Source organism: Coregonus lavaretus, assembly GCF_964263955.1.
Source record: "Coregonus lavaretus genome assembly, chromosome: 2".
NCBI lineage: Eukaryota > Metazoa > Chordata > Actinopteri > Salmoniformes > Salmonidae > Coregonus > Coregonus lavaretus.
This window is the reverse complement of record NC_139989.1, coordinates 74,924,324-74,945,389: the sequence shown is the minus strand read 5'-3', so window position 1 is coordinate 74,945,389 and position 21,066 is coordinate 74,924,324. Positions and strand designations below refer to the sequence as shown.

Here is a 21,066-nt window from a genome sequence, read left to right as displayed (position 1 = left end):
GGGGACGTCTATGGTAGTGGACTTATTATTGTGCCTGGCATAGTAACGGTTGTCAGAGCAGAACAGACTCCAGGACTTGTCATTACATCCAATCACACAGTCATCACCCCTTCCTCTCCTGCTGATTCCTTTATATGCCACTCCTATACCTGGCCCTCCCCCACTCCACACTACCTCCCAGTAACAGCGCCCAGTCAGACCCTCTCGACACAGCACCTGTCCACAGTCCTCAAATCTCTCTGGGTGATCAGCATACGGCTGCTTCTCTCCCCTCCATGTCACCTTTCTGTTCTCCTCAGACAGAGAGAGGAATCTGTTTACTGTGTTTAGGTCCAGTGTGAGATCACAGACATCTGATGGATGAAACCAGACACAATATTAGAAATCATCATCATTCACATTAGAATGTTAACTCACTTTTCACTAATGAATTTAATGAAGATGTTTCTAGGTATCAAAAGGAGAAGTTAAGTTAACTTGAGATTTGTTCAATGATCATATGTTATACTGTATGGTAATATAAAACACACTTATTCCTATTAATTACACACACACACACACACACACACACACACACACACACACACACACACACACACACACACACACACACACACACACACACACACACACACACACACACACACACACACACACACACACACACACACACACACACACACACACATCCTGAACACACACACACACACACGCACACACACACATCCTGAACACACACACACACACACACTGGACACACATACACATCCTGAACACACACACACACACACACACACACACACACACACACACACACACACACACACACACACACACACACACACACACACACACACACACACACACACACACACACACAAACAAACACACACACACATCCTGAACACACAAACACACACACACACACACACACACACTGAACACACACACAACCTGAACAAACACAGAAACACACACACATCCTGAACACACACACACACATCCTGAACACACACACACACACACACACTGGATACACACACACACTCAAATTTTCATGAATGAGTGCACACACACACAAACACATTTCTAACGTAACACGAACACGCCACACAGACACACACATTGTCAAAGCAACTCTTAGTAAACTTTGGTGTCCCCAATTTGTGCTTCTGTAGAACTACAGCTGATATTTAATATGACCAAGTAAGTAATGATGGTGGTCTTTGACTTTGACTTCACTTGAATTAAGACTTATTCTTAGTCATATTTCTTCACAGCAGTCAACACTCACATTTTCTAAGTCCAGGTTTCATTGTGTTCTCTCCACCATGTTCCACACTGTAGTGGTAAGCAGAAGAACAGACAGTCATTGAGGGATACACCTGAACTCACACACACACACACACACACTCACACTCACACTCACACTCTCACACACACACACACACACACACACACACACACACACACACACACACACACACACACACACACACACACACACACACACACACACACACACACACACACACACACACACACACACACACACACAGTCAGCATATAACTTAGTCCAAGTGTGTGTGTGTGTGTGTGTGTGTGTGTGTCCAGTGTTTGTGTCCTGTGTGTGTCCTTTTTGTGTATGTGTCCTTTTTGTGTGTGTATTTGTCCAGTGTGAGTGTGTGTGTGGGGCCAGTGTGTGTGTGTGTCCAGTGTGTGTGTGATCGTGTGTCCAGAGTGCGTGTGTGTCCAGTGTGTTTGTGTGTCCAGTGTGCGTCCTTTTTGTGTATGTGTCCAGTGTGTGTGTGTGTGTGTGTCCAGTGTGTGTGTGCGTGTGTCCAGTGTGTGTGTGTCCAGTGTATTTTTGTGTGTGTCCAGTGTGTGTGTGTGTGTGTCCAGTGTGTGTGTGTCCAGTGTGAGTGTGTGTGTGTGTGTGTGTGTGTGTGTCCAGTGTGTGTGTGTCCAGTCTGTGTGTGTGTTTGTCCAGTATGTGTGTGTGTCTAGTGGGTGTATGTATGGATCCAGTGTGTGTGTGTGTGTGTGTGTCCTGTGTGAGTGTGTGTGTTTCCTTTTTGTGTGTGTGTGTGTCCAGTCTGTGTCTATGTATGTCCAGTGTGTTGTTTGTTTGTGTGTGTGTGTCCAGCGTGTGTGTGTGTGTCTACTGTGTTTTTTTCCAGTTTGTGTGTGTGGGTGGGTGAGTGTGTGTGAGTGTGTGTGTGTGTCCAGTGTGTGTGTATGTGTGTGTGTGTCCAGTGCGTGTGTGTGTGTGTGTTTCCAGTGCGTGTTTGTGTGTCCAGTATGTGTGTGTGTGTGTGTGTGTGTGTGTGTGTCCAATGTTTGTGTGTGTGTGTGTGTGTGTGTGCGTGTGTGTGTCCAGTGTGTGTGTGTGTGTGTCCAGCGTGTGTGTGTGTGTCTAGTGTGTTTTTTCCAATATGTGTGTGTGTGTGTGGATCCAGTGTGTTAGTGTGTGTTGGTCCAGTTTGTGTGAGTATGTGTGTTCAGGTTGTGTGTGTGTGTGTGTGTATGTGTCCAGTGTGTGTGTGTGTGTGTGTCCAGTGTGTGTGTGTGTGAATGTGTGCGTGTGTGTATGTGTCCAGTGTGTGTGTGTGTCTCCAGTGTGAGTGTGTGTGTGTATGTGTGTGATCCAGTGTGTGTATGTGTTTGTGTTTTTGTCCAGAGTGTGTGTTTCCAGTGTGTGTGTTTCCAGTGTGTGTGTGTGTGTGTGTCCAGTGTGTGTGTGTGTTAATGTGTGTGTGTGTGTGTGTGTCCAGTGTGTGTGTGTGTCTCCAGTGTGAGTGTGTGTGTGTGTGTGATCCAGTGTGTGTTTGTGTGTGTGTGTTTTTGTCCTGAGTGTTTGTTTCCAGTGTGAGTGTGCGTGTGTGTGTGTGTGTCCAGTGTGAGTGTGTGTATGTGTCCTTTGTGAGTTTGTGTGTGTTTGTGTGTGTGTGTTTGTCCAGTGTGTGTGTTTCCAGTGTGTGTGTGTGTGTGTGTCCAGTGTGTGTGTATGTCCAGTGTGTTTGTGTTTTCAGTGTGTGTGTGTCCAGTGTGTGTGTGTGTCCAGTGTGTGTATGTCAAGTGTGTGTGTTTGTGTGTGTCCAGTGTGTGTGTGTGTGTGTGTGTGTGTGTGTGTTTGTGTCCAGTGTGTGTGTGTGTCAAGGATGTGTGTGTGTGTGTGTCCAGCGTGTGTGTGTGTGTCCAGTGTTTTTTTTTCTCCTGTTTTCCAGTGTGTGTGTGTGTGTGTGTGTGTGTCCAGTGTGTGTGTGTGTCCATTGTGTGTGTGTGTGTGTCCAGTTTGAGTGTGTGTGTGTGTGTGTCCAGTGTGAGTGTGTGTGTGTGTGTGTGTCCAGTATGTTTGTGTTTCCGGGGTGTGTGTGTGTGTGTGTGTGTTTGTCCAGTGTGAATGTGTGTGTGTGTGTCCGTGTGAGTGTGAGTGTGTGTGTGTGTGTCCAGTTTGTGTACAGTGTGTGTTTGTGTTCAGTGTGTGTGTCCAGTGTTTGTGTGTGTGTGTGTGTGTGTGCCCATTGTGTGTGTCCAGTGTGTGTGTGTTTCCAGTATGTGTGTGTGTGTACAGTGTGTGTGTGTGTGTGTGTGTGTGTGTGTGTGTGTGTGTGTGTGTGTGTGTGTGTGTGTGTGTGTGTGTGTGTGTGTGTGTGTGTGTGTGTGTGTGTGTGTGTGTCCAGTGTGAGTGTGTGTGTGTCCGTGTGAGTTTGTGTGTGTGTGTTTCCAGTTTGTGTGTGTGTGTGCCCAGTGTGTCTGTCCAGTGTGTATGTGTTTCCTTTGTGTGTGTGTGTGGGGCCACTGTGTGTGTATGTGTGTGTGTTTGTGTGTGTCCAGTATGTGTGTGTGTGTGTGTGTTTGTCCAGTGTGTGTGTGATTCCAGTCTGTGTGTGTCCAGTGTATGTGTGTGTGTGATACACTGATACACGTGCACACATACACACAGGACACACACATACACACACACACACAGTCTTTATATAACATATTCCAGTGGTGGTCAGAATGTTTGTCTTAACTAGCCTGATAACTCCAACATGTCTGATATGAACATTGACATAAACCCTCTGCATACTTGAGTTTCTCCAGTCTGCAGTGTGGATCCTCCAGTCCAGCAGAGAGCAGTCTGACTCCTGAGTCTCCTGGGTGATTGTAGCTCAGGTCCAGCTCTCTCAGGTGTGAGGGGTTTGACTTCAGAGCTGAGACCAGAGAAGCACAGCCTTCCTCTGTGACTAGACAGCCTGACAGCCTGCAAAGAGTCAAATCATATTAAAACCACACTGCTATTATTTGGTGGTGAAAACAGTGGCAGTATATTTTTTTCAACATTTTCAGATACACCAGTGTCCTGAAACCTGCCATATCTATTCATAAATGAATGTTTCATTATTAGAAATGACACGTTATTAAATTATTGATTGTAGAGAGAAAAATATGAAGTAAAAATATTTGAATAGACTGACCAGAGCAGTTTAAAAAGCAGTATCAGTTAAAAGACAGACAGTGAGGTATCAGATTTAGATTGTATTGAGTATACAGTCCACACCATATCTAGTTTGACAGTGAAGATTACATTTTAAATGTGGCTCTATACTCCAGCATTATGGATTTGAGATCAAATGTTTCATATGAGGTGACAGTATATAATGTCACCGTTTATTTGAGGGTATTTCATACATATCTGTTTCACCATTTAGAAATGAAAGCACTTTATGTATCTAGTCCCGCCATTTGAAGAAGTCATACGTATTCTGACCATTTCACTTTTAGTGTATTAAAGTTGTCAAAATTTGAGTATTTGGTTGTGAACTCATTGGTTGCATTTGCAGTTTGTTTTGGTTGTGTTTTGGGTTATGTTTTGCCCGACAGTAACTGAATGGTGGATGATGACTGGAGTAATTTTCTGTCTAAGTGAGTAGATAACATGTTTCTAAACACTACTAAATTAATCCTGATGATGACATGATTAAGACAAATCATGAATGAATCATGAATAATAATGAGTGAGAAAGTTACAGAGGCTACAACAAAACATGCTAACCTCTCACCAATAACAGAGGGGGTATGATCCTTGTTCCTCTGTAACTTTCTCATTCATCATCATTTACGATTCATTCTTGATTATTCATAATCATGGTAGCATCCACATGAATGTAGAAGTGTTCAGAAACATATTCTATTCTTACTGACAATACAAGTAAAGTGACTCCAAAATGACAGGACATTATTCACCATTCAGTTTCTATTACGAAAAACATCATCCAAAACACAACCAAGACAAACTGCAAATGCATTCAACAAGTTTGTAGAATCACAAGCTTGATGTAATCACTGCAGGTAAGGAATATGGGACCAAATACTAAACTTTGGACTACTTTAATACAATATAAGTCAATATGTCCAAATTATTACGACTTTTTCAAATGGGAGAACTAGACACATAAAGTGCTTTCATTTCTAAACAGTAAAACATATATGTATGAAAATATCCTCAAATAAAAGGTGACATTCTGTACTGTTGCCTAATATGAAACATTATATCTCAAATCCAAAATGCTGGAGCATAGCACCAAATTTAAAACTGTAAACTTCACTGTCCAAACACATATGGTGTGGACTATGTGTGCCTGGTAAACACATGTGGATCTGGTGAACAGTTATCACTTGTTGACCAACTACAGGAATACTGACCTCAGAGTCTCCAGTTTACAGTGGGGATTCCCCAGTCCAGCAGAGAGCAGCTTCACTCCTGAATCCTTCAGGTCATTGTTACTCAGATCCAGCTCTCTCAGGTGTGAGGGGTTTGACTTCAGAGCTGAGACCAGAGAAGCACAGCCTTTCTCTGTGACTCCACAGCCTGACAGCCTGCAAAGAGATCATCATGATTTCACAAACACACTGTTAATTTAACACCAGTAGTGTAGAAGGACAATGGCAGATGCATTTGGTTTATTCTCTTAAACAACATATAGATTCATCTTCCGTCTCCTAGAATTGTATGGTCATATTGTTATACTAATATGAACATCAATGCATTGATTCAATATGTTTTTCAATAATACATTTATTTCTCTAAACTGAATATTTCTTCCTGATGATTAGTCCTTAAATGTCATTTTATGTACTCACAGAGCAGCTCTGGAGGCTTTGACCACTGGCAGCAGCCTCAGAAGACCTTCCTCTGATCTGGAGTATTTCTTCAGGTCAAACACATCCAGCTCCTCTTCTGAAGTCAGCAACACAAAGACCAGAGCTGACCACTGTGCAGGTGACAGTTCTTCTTTTGAGAGACTTCCTGATCTCAGGTAATTTTGAATCTCCTCCACTAGAGAATGGTCATTCAGTTCATTCAGACAGTGGAACAGATTGATGCACCTCTCTGGAGAGGGATTCTCCCTGATCTTCTCCTTGATGTACTTGACTGTTTCTTCATGGCTCTGTGAGCTGCTTCTTGTCTTTGTCAGTAGACCTCGTAAGTACTTCTGATTGGACTCCAGTGAGAGGCCCAGAAGGAAGCGGAGGAACAGGTCCAGGTTTCCCGTCTCACTTTGTAAGGCTTTATCCACAGCACTCTTGTAGAAAGTAACTTCAGGCTTGTCTCTGAACAGTGCAAAAAAGTTCCTGGTTGATTGCGGTTTGGCCATTAGATTCTCATTGTTGTTGATGAATGAGAGGAACACATATACAGCAGCCAGAAACTCCTGAATGCTCAGATGCACGAAGCAGTACACCTTTTCCTGGTACAGCCCACATTCCTCTTTAAAGAGCTGTGTGCACAATCCTGAGTACACTGAGGCTTCATTGACATCAATGCCAGCCTCTTTCAGGTCTTTTTCATAGAAAATCAGATTGCCATTCACAAGCTGTTGAAAAGCCAGTTTTCCCAGTGACAGAATGCTCTCTTTATTCCAGTGTGGACCTGTCTCTTCTTTCCCAAGATACTTTTCATTCTTCTGTTTGGTATGAAACACCACAAGGTGTATGAACATCTCAGTCAGAGTCTTGGGCATCTCTTCTCTCTTATGTTTCAGCATGTGTTCAAGGACGATTGCAGAAATCCAACAGAAGACTGGAATGTGGCACATGATGTGGAGGCTCCTTGATGTCTTTATGTGTGAGATGATTCTGTTGGCCAGGTCCTCATCACTGAATCTCTTCCTGAAGTACTCCTCCTTTTGTGGGTCATTGAACCCTCGTACCTCTGTCACCTGGTCAACACACCCTGAAGGGATCTTATTGGCTGCTGCAGGTCGGGTAGTTATCCAGAGGAGAGCAGAGGGAAGCAGATTTCCCTTGATGAGATTTGTCAGCAGAACATCCACTGAGGTTGACTCTGTGACGTCAAAACAAATCTTGTTCTTCTGGAAGTCTAGGGGCAGTCGGCACTCATCCAGACCATCAAAGATGAACAGAACTTTGTACTTGTCGTAGTTGGAGATTCTTGATTGTTTGGTTTCCATTGAGAAGTGACTGAGAAGTTCAATGAAAGTGTGTTTTTCCTTTTTCATCAAATTCAGCTCCCGAAAAGGGAATGAAAAAACAAATTGGACATCCTGATTTGCTTTTCCTTCAGCCCAGTCCAGAATGAACTTCTGCACAGAGACTGTTTTTCCAATGCCAGCGACTCCCTTTGTCAGCACAGTTCTGATAAGTTTGTCTTGTCCAGTTAAGGGTTTGAAGATGTCGTTACATTTGACTGCAGTCTCTGGTCTTGCTTGTTTCCTGGTTGTTGTCTCAATCTGTCTCAGCTCATGTTCATTATTGACCTTTCCTGTTCCACCCTCTGTGATGTAGAGCTCTGTGTAGATCTTATTGAGAAGTGTTGGGTTTCCTTGTTTAGCGATCCCCTCAAATACACATTGAAACTTCTTCTTTAGATTAGATTTGAGTTCACGTTGGCAAATCACAGCAAGCTCATCTGAATGAAGAAATAACACAGATGATATTAATATTACGTCTCATTTAATGCCGACAGTTTTGTAAAACTGTGTTATAAAGTTTAAATTATAATAATTTATTCTCTTAACTGTCTGTATAAATGTGTAAATGTTTTAATAATGCATTCCACACTGGTGTGACTGATTATATTATTATTGGTATTACTGATGGTATCATTAATGTTGTCGATCTCTCTCTCTCTCTCCTCTTCTCTCTGTCTAAATTAATCAACACAACACATCCCTGCTGCTACTTGATGAGGTCACTAGGTGTTGTGTTAAGGCTGCTACAATATCATTGAGTTAAACAGCTACTTTAGCTGTACTTTAGCTACAGCTTTTAAATGTTCTAAAACAGCATTCAACATGAGGCAGACAGCTCTTACTTTTATCCAGTGTGTCAGCAAGCTCCTTCTGGTTCATTTTCCTCAGGACGTGCAGTGTGATCTTCAGAGCCCCCTCTCTGGCACTGCTCTCCTGCTTCTCATCTTCAGTATCCACCACTTTCTTATCCTGCTTCTGACTCTCAAAGCCTTCTGGGAGTTCTGGACTAAGAATCCTCTTGAACATCTTCAGCTCGTTCTTCACAAATGTTATAATATTCTCTTCAAGCAACTGAAATAAATCAAGTAAATAAGTTAAGCAAGAGACTAAATGCTTTCTCATTAACACATTAATGAATGATTGACAGGTCAACTTTACTTGAGGTAAACAAAAACAAATGTACATAACATGACCACATACACTGAATATGGAGGCCAGGTCTGTTTGATGACTCTGGGAAGACTGACCACTGAGAATCTCTGACTCTGATCTCTCCTGGTGGTTTCTGTGGACAAAACATGAGATTACATCTCCTCATCCAGGGAGTGCACACACACACACACACACACACACACACACACACACACACACACACACACACACACACACACACACACACACACACACACACACACACACACACACACACACACACACATACACACACACACACACACACACACACACACACACACTCAAAGGGAATGTTGTGTTAGTTTAATATTGTTTCAGGACTATGAAAATGGAAAAAAGGATTAGCCTATGGATTATGAAAACAACCAAAATAAATGGGAAAATGGGAGAGGAGAAATGACTAGAGACAGTGTTGTTTAACTCACTGACCATGACCCATGAGTTCTTCTTACCTTTGTTCAGTAGAAAAGTCTCCCTCTCTAAAGGTCATAGGTAGATCCATAGACCAGTCACTCTTCATGGACACACAGCTGGGTACAGGGGAGGCTGGTCTCTCCTGCTTGATTGGGCTTCAACACAAAAGAGACAAACATTACGTCTCCCATCTACTCTGAGCTCAGATGGGGAAACATAACAAGAGTTTCATTCTAAAACGCTATATATCCATATTCAGAAATGTTCGTAAATTAGCTTCTATTGTTTAAAGAAATTATCATATAAATGGTTGTGTTTTCTCACTAGCTAATCATGGCATGGTGTTGTTCAATGACAGACATGTGTTTGTTTAAAATCTATCACTTAATGGCTTCATTTCAGAGAGACAAATGTTTTTTTGCATTTTCTGTTTGGGGTTTTAGACTGGGTTTCTATATAAGCACTTTGTGACAACTGCTGATGTAAAAAATGTATTCTGGGAATGCATATGAAGCAGACCAGGCCAGGGATTGGGGTTTGAGATGTCAATGAGAGATAAAAATGACTTCCTTAGTTGTTCATTTAGAAAATGTTCTGTCTTAAGTAGTTTAACAAACTGACACATTTTCATGTTAGTCAAAAACAACTTTATATCGAAGGAGTGCCTTTGATTTGACGGCCTGCACATGTGCAGTTCAGCACAAGACGACCATTAGACCCAATCAATTAACATTAATTGAGTCACCTCTGGTCGAGAAAAATTTATTTTCCAAGTACATTCATTGTCAGATTTCATCAACCAGCAGCGAGCACTCTGCCTTCTCGAACAAGTAGCCAACTCAGCCCCGATAAAAAGCTTGTGCCGTCAGCGGCAGCGAGTACTCTGCCTTCTAGCGCAAGCGTGGGGAATGTTGAGGTACATTTGCATGATTTAATTTATTGGCGGGCTGGAAGATGCACTCTTGTCTTATCTATTCCGAGGTTGTTTACTCCCAATATCAGATATTAAGATCATTTTTTATAATACATGAATACTAGGGTTGAGGTTAAAGCATCTGACTAGTGATTATTTACCCGGGGTTCAACACCTGCTATAGTCACTATTTAATTGCTCTTCCAAAAGCATCACAGGCCTAATACGAGATATAGCTAACTAAAGTAATGAGTGACCATCTTAGAAAATCATGGGACATATAGTATTTGGTTGCATGCTATTTTATGTCAATCATATTGCTGCTTGTAGCCTATAACTGATGCTTCGTGGTCATATGCTTCCATCTATTGGAAATATTTAGCAATTAAAAGTGATTAATTCAAGTACAGACATTGGTGAGGCAGCTGAGAATAAAGTGTATTTTTCTTGTTAATTCCTTAGATCAGTCTCAAACCTGCCCCACCTATCCCACGCCAATTGCTGGACTTTCACATAGAGGTGACTAGGTCACCCAGTTCAAACCACATTTGAAAAATGTGTCTTGTTTATCAAGCGTTCTGCCTTGCAATAGTAAATATCATAAAATAACTAATAACAACAAAAAAAGCTAAATGCGTAAACAGGTTTTGATTAACAAAATTATCAAAATGCTATTTAATACTATAATTGTATTTACTAAGATAATATCATTACTAAAATAGTTTCTAAAAGTGTTCTAGGCTACCCTACCCTTAAGGCTGAAAAAGGTAATACGTAGGGTAAGTGTTTCTGTATAGCACTTTGTGACATCTGCTGGTGTAAAAAGGGCTTTATCAATACATTTGATTGATTGTTAGTTTTAGGGTTTTTATGGCAAAAAACAGTATTGGTTTATAGCTCTCTTGCTCCTCCCTGTGGCTGTCTGTGGTTACTACATAACTCATTCATGACACTTGCTAGGCTCATAATCTGAGGTAGCAACTGCATCAGATCTACAAATCAATGAGCTAGACCACCCGATTAGACAATAATCACCCCATTATACCCATTTGGTTTGCAACTCTGTGAACCTTTGCAGCATTCGCTCAATTTGATACCTACTAATAAAGATTTCGATGCATATCAAATTACCATTTAGAAACAACAAATCAAAGATGTTGTTTTATTTCTTAATAAAAAAATGTATTCTGGCTGTTTAAATCGGCCACCTCTCGAAAAAGAGGACAGGGACATGCGTTTTGTTCAGGTTGTACACTTTTTTCTGAAAACATGGTTAACCATGACCAGAAAATGTTTAACGTTTCATGGCTTTTCGCCAGCCATCGCTAGCGCTATGGGTTACCACAAGGTGTACACAGGTGAACTGTGAGCCATAAGTAGCCATAACCTTGTTAATAGTAAATTACCTGAGGTAAACCTACAGGGTTAATGCTCACCAAGTAGCCGTGACCTTGTTAATAATCAGTTACCTGAGGTAAACCTACAGGGTTAACGCTCACCAAGTAGCCGTAACCTTGTTAATAATAAGTTACCTGAGGTAAACCTACAGGGTTAATGCTCACCAAGTAGCCGTGACCTTGTTAAGAATAAGTTACCTGAGGTAAACCTACAGGGTTAACGCTCACCAAGTAGCCGTAACCTTGTTAATAATAAGTTACCTGAGGTAAACCTACAGGGTTAATGCTCACTAAGTAGCTGTAACCTTGTTAATAATAAGTTACCTGAGGTAAACCTACAGGGTTAACGCTCACCAAGTAGCCGTAACCTTGTTAATAATAAGTTACCTGAGGTAAACCTACAGGGTTAACGCAGGCAGGTCTCATTGATAACAATAGTGAAGCTGGCATTGTGACACAGAACAATGGACTGGGAATATAACGTTCTGAAAGCGAGTCGGTGCCATGGAGCTCAACAGAACTAATAGGAGCTGGTAGGGTGAAAAATGACCTAAAATAAGGCCTGTTTTTTTATCAGAAATAAACGTTGAAAATAATGTAACTTGAGGCGCCCGAAAATTATATTCAAAAGTTCAGTCCTTGGACACAGAGGGGTTAAACACATTTACATTACATTTTAGTCATTTAGCAGACGCTCTTATCCAGAGCGACTTACAGTTAGTGCATACATTATTTTTTCATACTGGTCCCCCGTGGGAATCGAAGCCACAACCCTGGCGTTGCAAATGCCATGCTCTACCAACTGAGCTACATCCCTGCCGGCCATTCCCTCCCCTACCCTGGACGACGCTGGGCCAATTGTGCACCGCCCCATGGGTCTCCCGGTCACGGCCAGCTACGACAGAGCCTGGATTCACAGCTAGCCCTGCGATGCAGTGCCTTAGACCACGTAACACGTAAAGTTACCGTCCATCTAGTGAAGAGAGGAGCGTAGGCCAGCATCCGTCAACGAGAGAGGGAGAAGCCCTCCACGGGATTTAACAGGTGGAAGAAACAACCAGGGAGTCCACAAGAAATGCAGGCAGCCGGTGATGATGTAGTGGTAGCTAGGATAACTAGGATGCTGCTGGTAGAGTAGCTAGCTTAGCTAGCTGTACCGACTAGCTTGGCTAGCTAGCAGGTCGTTCGTCTGTCACTCTAGGATGAAGACGAATCCGGTGAACCACACAATTAAACAAGAATAGCGAGTGAAAAGGATCTGGCTACACTCATACTGTCCCTGACCATTACGCAAAAAAGCTAATTGAACAATAAACTTCGGCGTCTCAACACTGTAACAAACTCTGTCGTTATTCCCCAACATCACCTCAGCCCACTCTGCGCGTAACTGGACAATATGCTTGGCGCCAAACCGTACGTGGACGCGGGCAGCTCTGTACGGGGACGCGGGCAGTTCTGGACGTGGACGCGGACAGTTCCAGAACGCGGACATGAGCAGAGCAACACAATACATTTACATTTACATTTTAATCACTTAGCAGACGCTCTTATCCAGAGCGACTTACAGTTAGTGAGTGCATACATAACCCAGTCTTTACACTGGCTTACATTAGTAATATTCATTTATTTATTTTTATATGTAAAACAAACATTCAAAGTTTTTTTATAACAATATTTTGAGATCTGGGCCCTTATCCACAAAGTGTCTCAGAGTAGAACATTGGTCGTATAAGTGCTGAGAATAAAGACATTTTACACTCATGGGTATAAATTAAAGCTATGCATGATGCCTCTAGTCCCACCTAGTCGGCAGATATTTAGGACACCTCATGAGCTGTCCTAACCAGTTAAGTATTAACAGCATGTGTCTTGATAATACTATAGAATAATGCAGTGAGTCAGTGGTTCCTGCGGCACATGTAATTGCTTTGGAGTAGTTAAAAATAATATTTTTATATTTCTATATGATCAATCCATAAATAATATAGACCTAAATGCAACTGTATGTCTTGTGCTTTTGGCAATGATTTCTGTATAATAATTATGTATAAGTGATACCATTAATGTCTGCATAGCATGTTGTCTTCATTTTGGCATATTAACTCATGCTTATTTCTGAAGAGTAACTCAGGTTTTCGCCCAGCGGCTAAGGAGTTGGAGCTGTGGCAGGAGTTGGACCTATGGCAGAAAGGTGGCTGGTTCGAATCCCGGGCCGGGCGCTGGAAAAAACGGGCGGGTTTGATCTGACCACTGGAAGGCTGCTGGGTTCACATCCTCAAAACAATCACCTTTCGTTGATCAGAACTCTAGAGGTTCTTCTTCACTTAACCCAAAAATATATATAACTTTTAGTGGTTCCATATATTAAGGAAGTGATAGAAGCCTTTTTGGTTCTATAAGGAACCTTATTTTCTAAGTGTATAATAAACACGTTTTTCTTTTGATTATTTAATTACCTACATCATGTTATTTCAAGTTATCCCTTTGGAGCACAACATCACGTTGTTAAAAAATAATCCTAAATTGGCCATGGCTATAAATTGGGAAATTGAAGGCATCTAGGGCGAAATATGTGTTCGATGAAAATGAACATTGTATGCAACGTAGTAGGCAACATTATTGGCAAGGGACCCTGATGCCTACGATGCCAAAGCTATTTAGAGTTGTTAAACGGGTGTGAAGAGTGTGTTGGTATAACGGTAATATTGTCAAAATTCCGCTTGTAACAACTATCAGAATTGGTTAAAGAAATATGCATTCCATTATATTAGGCAATAATGAAGAGTAGGCAAAGTGTTCGTGTCGTGAAAATTTGATCAAATGTCTTCCATTGCAACAAGTCCAGTCAGGGTGCTGCAGAACCCCTGCAGTACCTCCGCTGACCCCGGATTGAGAACTCCTGATTTAGCAGATACTCTAATCTAGAGTGATTTACAGTAAGTGCATTCATCTTAAGATAGCTATTTATTTTGTAAATAAACGTAATAAATTCTTCAGAAAATTGTCATCTCACCTCTTAGCTTTGGTGTCATGTTCCCCAGAGAGACGCATTTTAGAGGCAGGGCCCCCCTCCTCTCTCTCCCCAGAGAGACTCATTTTAGAGGCAGGGACCCCCTCCTCTCTCTCCCCAGAGAGACTCATTTTAGACCACTGACCCCTAAACAGAGATGCAGCATGTTGGTTGTGGTTAACACAGTGACAACTCAGTCTAGAATGTCAATTGTTCTCTTTTACTCATGATCTCTTAGAAATAAAACATTTACTAACAGACATATCCAAACAGTCGGGTGATTTAATTTAATCACATGAACATTGTTACATTCCTCAACAATAAATAAAACATTGTCTCTCAAACAGAAGAAGGAACTAACAAAGAGTCATTAACAACAACCAAAACGAAACAGGTGGTTTTAGGAGGGGTTCTGAAAGACACTCATGGGGGTGTCCACTAGTGGTGGGAAACAGAGGCTTTCTGAACGCTTTGGGGCTTTCACCATATTGTGCCGAAAATGCCATTGATGGATTTGAGTGCTAATAAACAACATTTAGTTAGAATGTGGGGTTCGCTTTTTGCCTCCAGGTTCACTATGTTTTCAAAAACGATGCATCTGTGGTATTATTTAGGATACTAAAGACAGAAGATTATCATAGGCTACACTAAATAAAACACATTATTTAAACAACAATGGTAAATCCCAATCCCCGTCCCTAGCTGCTGAGCTACCATTCAGGGGCTACAAACTGGAAGACATCAAACTAAATGTATAAATAAGGTGTCCAGTAGAGGTCAGTGTTTGAAAGAGACTTTGCATCTAAAAAAAAAAGCACTAGCACCAGGGAGAAATCAGTGAGATCTCTCGCATTTTGTGAGGCCGGTTGGACGTACTGCCAAATTCTCTAAAACGACGTTGGAGGCAGCTTATGGTAGAGAAATGAACATTCAATTATCTGTCAACAGCTCTGGTGGACATTCCTGCAGTCAGCATGCCAATGGCACGCTCCCTCAAAACCTGAGACATCTGTGGCATTGTGTTGTGTGACAAAACTGCACATTTTCCAGTGGCCTTTTATTGTCCCCAGCACCAGGTGTACCTGTGTAATGATCATGCTGTTTAATCAGCTTCTTGATATTCCACCCCTATCAGGTGGAAGGATTATCTTGGCAATGGAGAAATGCTCACTAACAGGGATGTTAACACATTTGTGCACAAAATTGGAGAGAAATAAGCTTTTTGTGCGAATGGAACATTTCTGGAATCTTTACATGTTGCGTTTATATTTTTGTTCAGTATAGATACAAACACAAAGCTTCCAGCAGAGGTCAGTGCTCTTCTGAGACCTGTCATGGAAGTGTGATATCCGAAGCTTCGACCGTCATCATCACGTAGTATTGTTACTTTGATACAAGCATTGATACGTTGTGTCGAATCAGTAGTGCTTTTAAAACTGCAACGTCGCATCGGAGCTCCGGTATTAATCGTCCAATCCCTAGTGTCCACTGAATGTTGACTAGCAACAAGAAAGTGGTACCTAAAAGACTCCCACCATGAGTGCCCATTGAAGTGGCTCCAGACGAGGACATCTGAAATAAAAACCCTCCAATTTACAATATGGAGTAAAAAAACTAATGGAGCAAACCAAACCAAACCAGACCAAACCAGACCAAACCAGACCACACCAAACCAGACCAAACCAGATCAAACCAGACCAAACCAGACCAAACCAAACCACATCACACCAGACCACACCAAACCAGACCAAACCAAACCACACCAAACCAAACCACAACAGACCAAACCAGACCAAATCAGACCAGACCAAACCAGACCAAACCACACCAGACCAAACCAAACCAGACCAGACCAAACCAAACCAGACCAAACCAGGCCAAACCAGACCAAACCAGACCAAACCAGACCAAACCAGACCACACCAAACCAGACCAAACCAGACCAAACCAAACCAAACCAAACCAAACCAGACCAATCCAGACCAAACCAGACCAAACCAAACCAGACCAAACCAGACCAAACCAGACCAGACCACACCAAACCAGACCAAACCAGACCAAACCAGACCAAACCAAACCAAACCAAACCAAACCCTGGGAGATACAAGACAGAAATACTTTGTTCATCAACTTAAAGAAGCAGAGCTACAAAGAGGTGCCAGTCTTCTAACATCTCTAAGGCCAGCCAGAACACTGGGCCAGCTGCTCTTCAATATCACATAACAGATGGAACCCTTCTGACTAAAGAGATGACAAGCCAGCACAGGCATAAGCATACTGTCTACTGAGGTGGCGCCAAGAGGTGCGGCCAACGTGCTAACGTCCAACCTCAAAATATAAATGGAAATACCAAAGCCTGTAACAACATGTAGTCGTGACTGATATCTTTCACCTCATCTTCCTGTTACTGTTTGTTTAGGTAGTTATAGACAGTGCAGCAACACAAGGCCACATTCCTCTCAGCCCTTCCACTCTCTCACGCTAATGTGTATTTATTAAAAGTAGACTATTTCTTTCAATCTGTTATTTTCTAAACGTATCTGAGAATGTAGACAGAAGGGCTAAAACGGGCATGATTGATCTGAGGGGAAATCATTGATACATTCAGAAAGTATTTTTGCAAAAAGTAGGAGATTTATATTATGTAAAGTAGGCTAGGTTATAATATATAATAGTGGTTTGTTAGTGATATGCAGATGGAGGTCTATACCTCAGCTATAGCCTACATATCCTAGATGACCAGCCTAAACCTGTTCAGATCAGTTCCCATAACGTTACAGGCCTACCAGTAGCAGGACAGAGCATGTGGCCTAGGCATGAGCAATATGTGTATGTGTTATTTCATAGTTTTGATGTCTTCACTATTATTCTACAATGTAGAAAACAGTAAAAATAAAGAAAAATCCTGGAATGAGTAGGTGTGTCCAAACTTTTGACTGGTACTGTACTTCGGATGTAGCCTACATATCCTAGATTACCAGCCTAAACCTGTTCATATCAGTTCACATAGGCTATCAGTAGCAGGATTGATCACCTACAAATCGGTCCAAATAACAGGGCATGTAGCCTAGGCCAAATATTTTCAAAACATTTCCTAAAGAGACCACCTGGGCCCGGTTTGCCTAAAGCACCTGAAGGCTAAGTTAATCGTTAGAACCTTTGTAGGAGCATTGTTAAATCTCCAAGCTGTTTCCCAAAACCATTGTTTCTTTATTTTTACTATTTTCTACATTGTAGAATCATAGTGAAGACATCAAAACTATGAAATAACACATATGGAATCATGTAGTAACCAAAAAAGTGTTAAACAAATCAAAATATATGTTATATTTGAGTTTCTTTAAATAGCCACACTTTGCGTTGATGACAGCTTTGCACACTCTTGGCATTCTCTCAACCAGCTTCACCTGGAATGCTTTTCCAACAGTCTTGAAGGAGTTCCCACATATGCTGAGCACTTGTTGAGGCCAGGTCATCTGATGCAGCACTCCTTCACTCTTCTTCTTGGTAAAATAGCCCTTACACAGCCTGGAGGTGTGCTGAAAAACCAATGATAGTCCCACTAAGTGCAAACCAGATGGGATGGCGTATCGCTGCAGAATGCAGTGGAAGCCATGCTGGTTAAGTGTGCCTTGAATTCTAAATAAATCACAGACAGTGTCACCAGCAAAGCACCACCACACCATAACACCTCCTCCTCCATGCTTTACGGTGGGAACTACACATGCAGAGATCATCCGTTCACCCACACCGCGTCTCACAAAGAGACAGCGGTTGGAACCAACAATCTCAAATTTGGACTCTAGACCAAAGGACAAATGTTCACCATTGTAATGTCCATTGCTCATGTTTCTTGGCTCAAGCAGGTTTTTTCTTCTTATTGGTGTCCTTTAGTAGTGATTTCTTTACAGCAATTCGACCATGAAGACCTAATTCACACATTCTCCTCTGAACAGTTGATGTTGAGATGTGTCTGTTGCTTGAACTCTGTGAAGCATTTATTTGGGCTGCAATTTCTGAGGCTGGTAACTCTAATGAACGTATCCTGTGCAGCAGAGGTAACTCTGGGTCTTCCATTCCTGGGGCGGTCCTCATGAGAGCCAGCTTCATTATAGCGCTTGATGGTTTTTGCGACTGCACTTGAAGAAGCTCTCAAAGTTCTTGAAATGTTCCGTATTGACTTACCTTCATGACTTAAAATAATGATGGACTGTCATTTATTTTTGCTTTTTTGAGCTGTTCTTGCTATAATATGGACTTGGTCTTTTACCAAATAGGGTTATCTTCTGTATACCTCCCTACCTTGTCACAACACAACAATTGGCTCAAACGCATTAAGAAGGAAAGAAATTCCACAAATTAACTTTTAAGAAGGCACACCTGTTAATTGAAATGCATTCCAGGTGACTACCTCATGAAGCTGGTTGAGAAAATGCCAAGAGTGTGCAAAGCTGTCATCAAGGCAAAGGGTGGCTATTTGAAGAATCTCAAATACAAAATATATTTTTGTTTAACACTTTTTTGGTTACAACATGATTCCATATGTGTTATTTTATAGTTTTAATATCTTCACTATTATTCTACAATGTAAAAATTAGTAAAAATAAAGAAAAACCCTGGAATGAGTAGGTGTGTCCAAACGATGTCGGGAAGATTATGATATCAATAGTGTAGAAAACAGCGGGCAGGGCGGTAAACCCAGGTCGCTGTCGAAAAAAGGCAAACACCCTACGCATCGCAGAAATGGGAATTGTAACCTGACTCACACTGTCCCCTACAAAAGTCTGTGCATCGACTACTCAGACCCCTCACATGTCCGGGCCATAAATTCTGATGGCCTCACAGACACCATACTACTTATGACACCAACGTAGCAAACAGCGGGGCAGGGAAGCGAACCCAGGTTGCATGTGTAAAAGGCAAACAACCTACGCATCGCGCTGTTGGCGCCAATTGGGTTACTTGGTTGGAATTGTGACGTGGCTCATTTAGCGAGGATCGCTACACTATAGTAGAACTATGATAAAATTACATTTATCATATCAAATGTTAAATGTAGAACTATAATATATGAATATATGAATTTGACTTGCCCACATTCAGTTAGCTCCATTTTGTATGATTAAACTGACACGTACCTGTCTCATTAGAAGTCGACTCTTAGGTCTGGGTGTTTGACATCCATTCACTGTACTAAAATTACACCAGACATTACATTTCTCTACCACTTTATAATAATCCCTGGAAAGATTCTCACCTTGTAGCCTGAATTCAAAACCAGAACATGTCAAGTCATTGAGATATTTTCAGTTCTGCTGAAAGAGCACCTTCCTGATCACTAGCACTCTGTGTATTCTAATGGGTGAAGTCTGATCTGGAATGTGAAGCTAACTGAAATGTAGATAAGCTTTGAAAAAACAGTATATCTAGCTTGCATCATAGTACACCCCTCAGGCTACGTTCAGGTTTCAGCATGAGGCAGGCATCAACAGCCGAGTTGTAGGCTACTACCTGGGTCGTATTCATTAGTGTACACCGCAGCCAACAGATTTAAAATGTTGCATAAACAGTTTACTCCAAACGCTGTACAACGTGACCTAAACGGTTTCTGTTGCCAAACGTTTTGCTACGGTGGGCACTAATGAACACACAGTCTTTCCACAATATTTATTTGTCTCTCTTTCACACAAAATACCTTCCTGAGTGAAAAGAGTTAACAGTAGATTAGAAAGAGAAAATGTTGTTGCTTGTTGTGTTTTAAGCCTGTTTTGAGAAGACAAGTCTATAGACCTATGATACAGTACACTCTTAGAAAAAAGAGTTCCAAAAGGGTCCTCTGGCTGTCCCCACAGGAGAACGCTTTTGGGTTCCAGGTAAAACTCTTCTGCCTTCCATGTAGAACCCTCTGTGGAAAGGATTCTTCATGGAACCCAAAAGGGTTCTACCTAGTACCAAAAAGGGTTCTACAAAGGGTTCTCCTATGGGGACAGCCAAAGAACCCTTTTAGTTTCTAGATAGTGTAGGAGCAATCACCCTGGGGCACACAGATGGAAACAGAACGAATTCACCCCACGCATCTAATTTATATCCAAAACATTTTAAGGAGAGTAGGCCTATTATAACACTGTCCACAAAACTTATCATCAACTATAGGAATACACATAACAATATCATCAACTATATTAATACACATAACAATATCATCAACTATATGAATACACATAACAATATCATCAACTATATTAATCAATCAATCAATTTTATTTCATATAGCCCTTCGTACATCAGCTAATATCTCGAAGTGCTGTACAGAAACCCAGCCTAAAACCCCAAACAGCTAGTAATGCAGGTGTAGAAGCACGGTGGCTAGGAAAAACTCCCTAGAAAGGCCAAAACCTAGGAAGAAACCTAGAGAGGAACCAGGCTATGAGGGGTGGCCAGTCCTCTTCTGGCTGTGCCGGGTGGAGATTATAACAGAACCATGCCAAGATGTTCAAAAATGTTCATAAGTGACAAGCATGGTCAAATAATAATCAGGAATAAATCTCAGTTGGCTTTTCATAGCCGATCATTAAGAGTTGAAAACAGCAGGTCTGGGACAGGTAGGGGTTCCATAACCGCAGGCAGAACAGTTGAAACTGGAATAGCAGCAAGGCC

The 21,066-nt window shown here is 41.7% G+C and overlaps 2 protein-coding genes across 2 annotated transcripts in view; one reads left to right on the top strand and one right to left on the bottom strand.

The window, feature by feature from the left end:
- Window positions 1–21,066, top strand: part of LOC311141240 (NLR family CARD domain-containing protein 3-like) — a 230,725-nt gene that overhangs the window by 102,109 nt on the left and 107,550 nt on the right. The gene's annotated exons all lie outside the window — the stretch shown is intronic.
- Window positions 5,584–19,861, bottom strand: LOC311141344 (NLR family CARD domain-containing protein 3-like). Its single transcript, XM_084176640.1, has 7 exons — window positions 19,667–19,861; window positions 14,413–14,556; window positions 9,128–9,244; window positions 8,682–8,766; window positions 8,324–8,552; window positions 6,130–7,918; window positions 5,584–5,865 (listed from the first exon to the last, which is right to left on the bottom strand). The coding sequence occupies exons 2-7, from the start codon at window positions 14,538–14,540 to the stop codon at window positions 5,676–5,678; spliced, it is 2,538 nt and encodes an 845-aa protein (XP_084032766.1). The 5' UTR covers window positions 14,541–14,556; window positions 19,667–19,861; the 3' UTR covers window positions 5,584–5,675.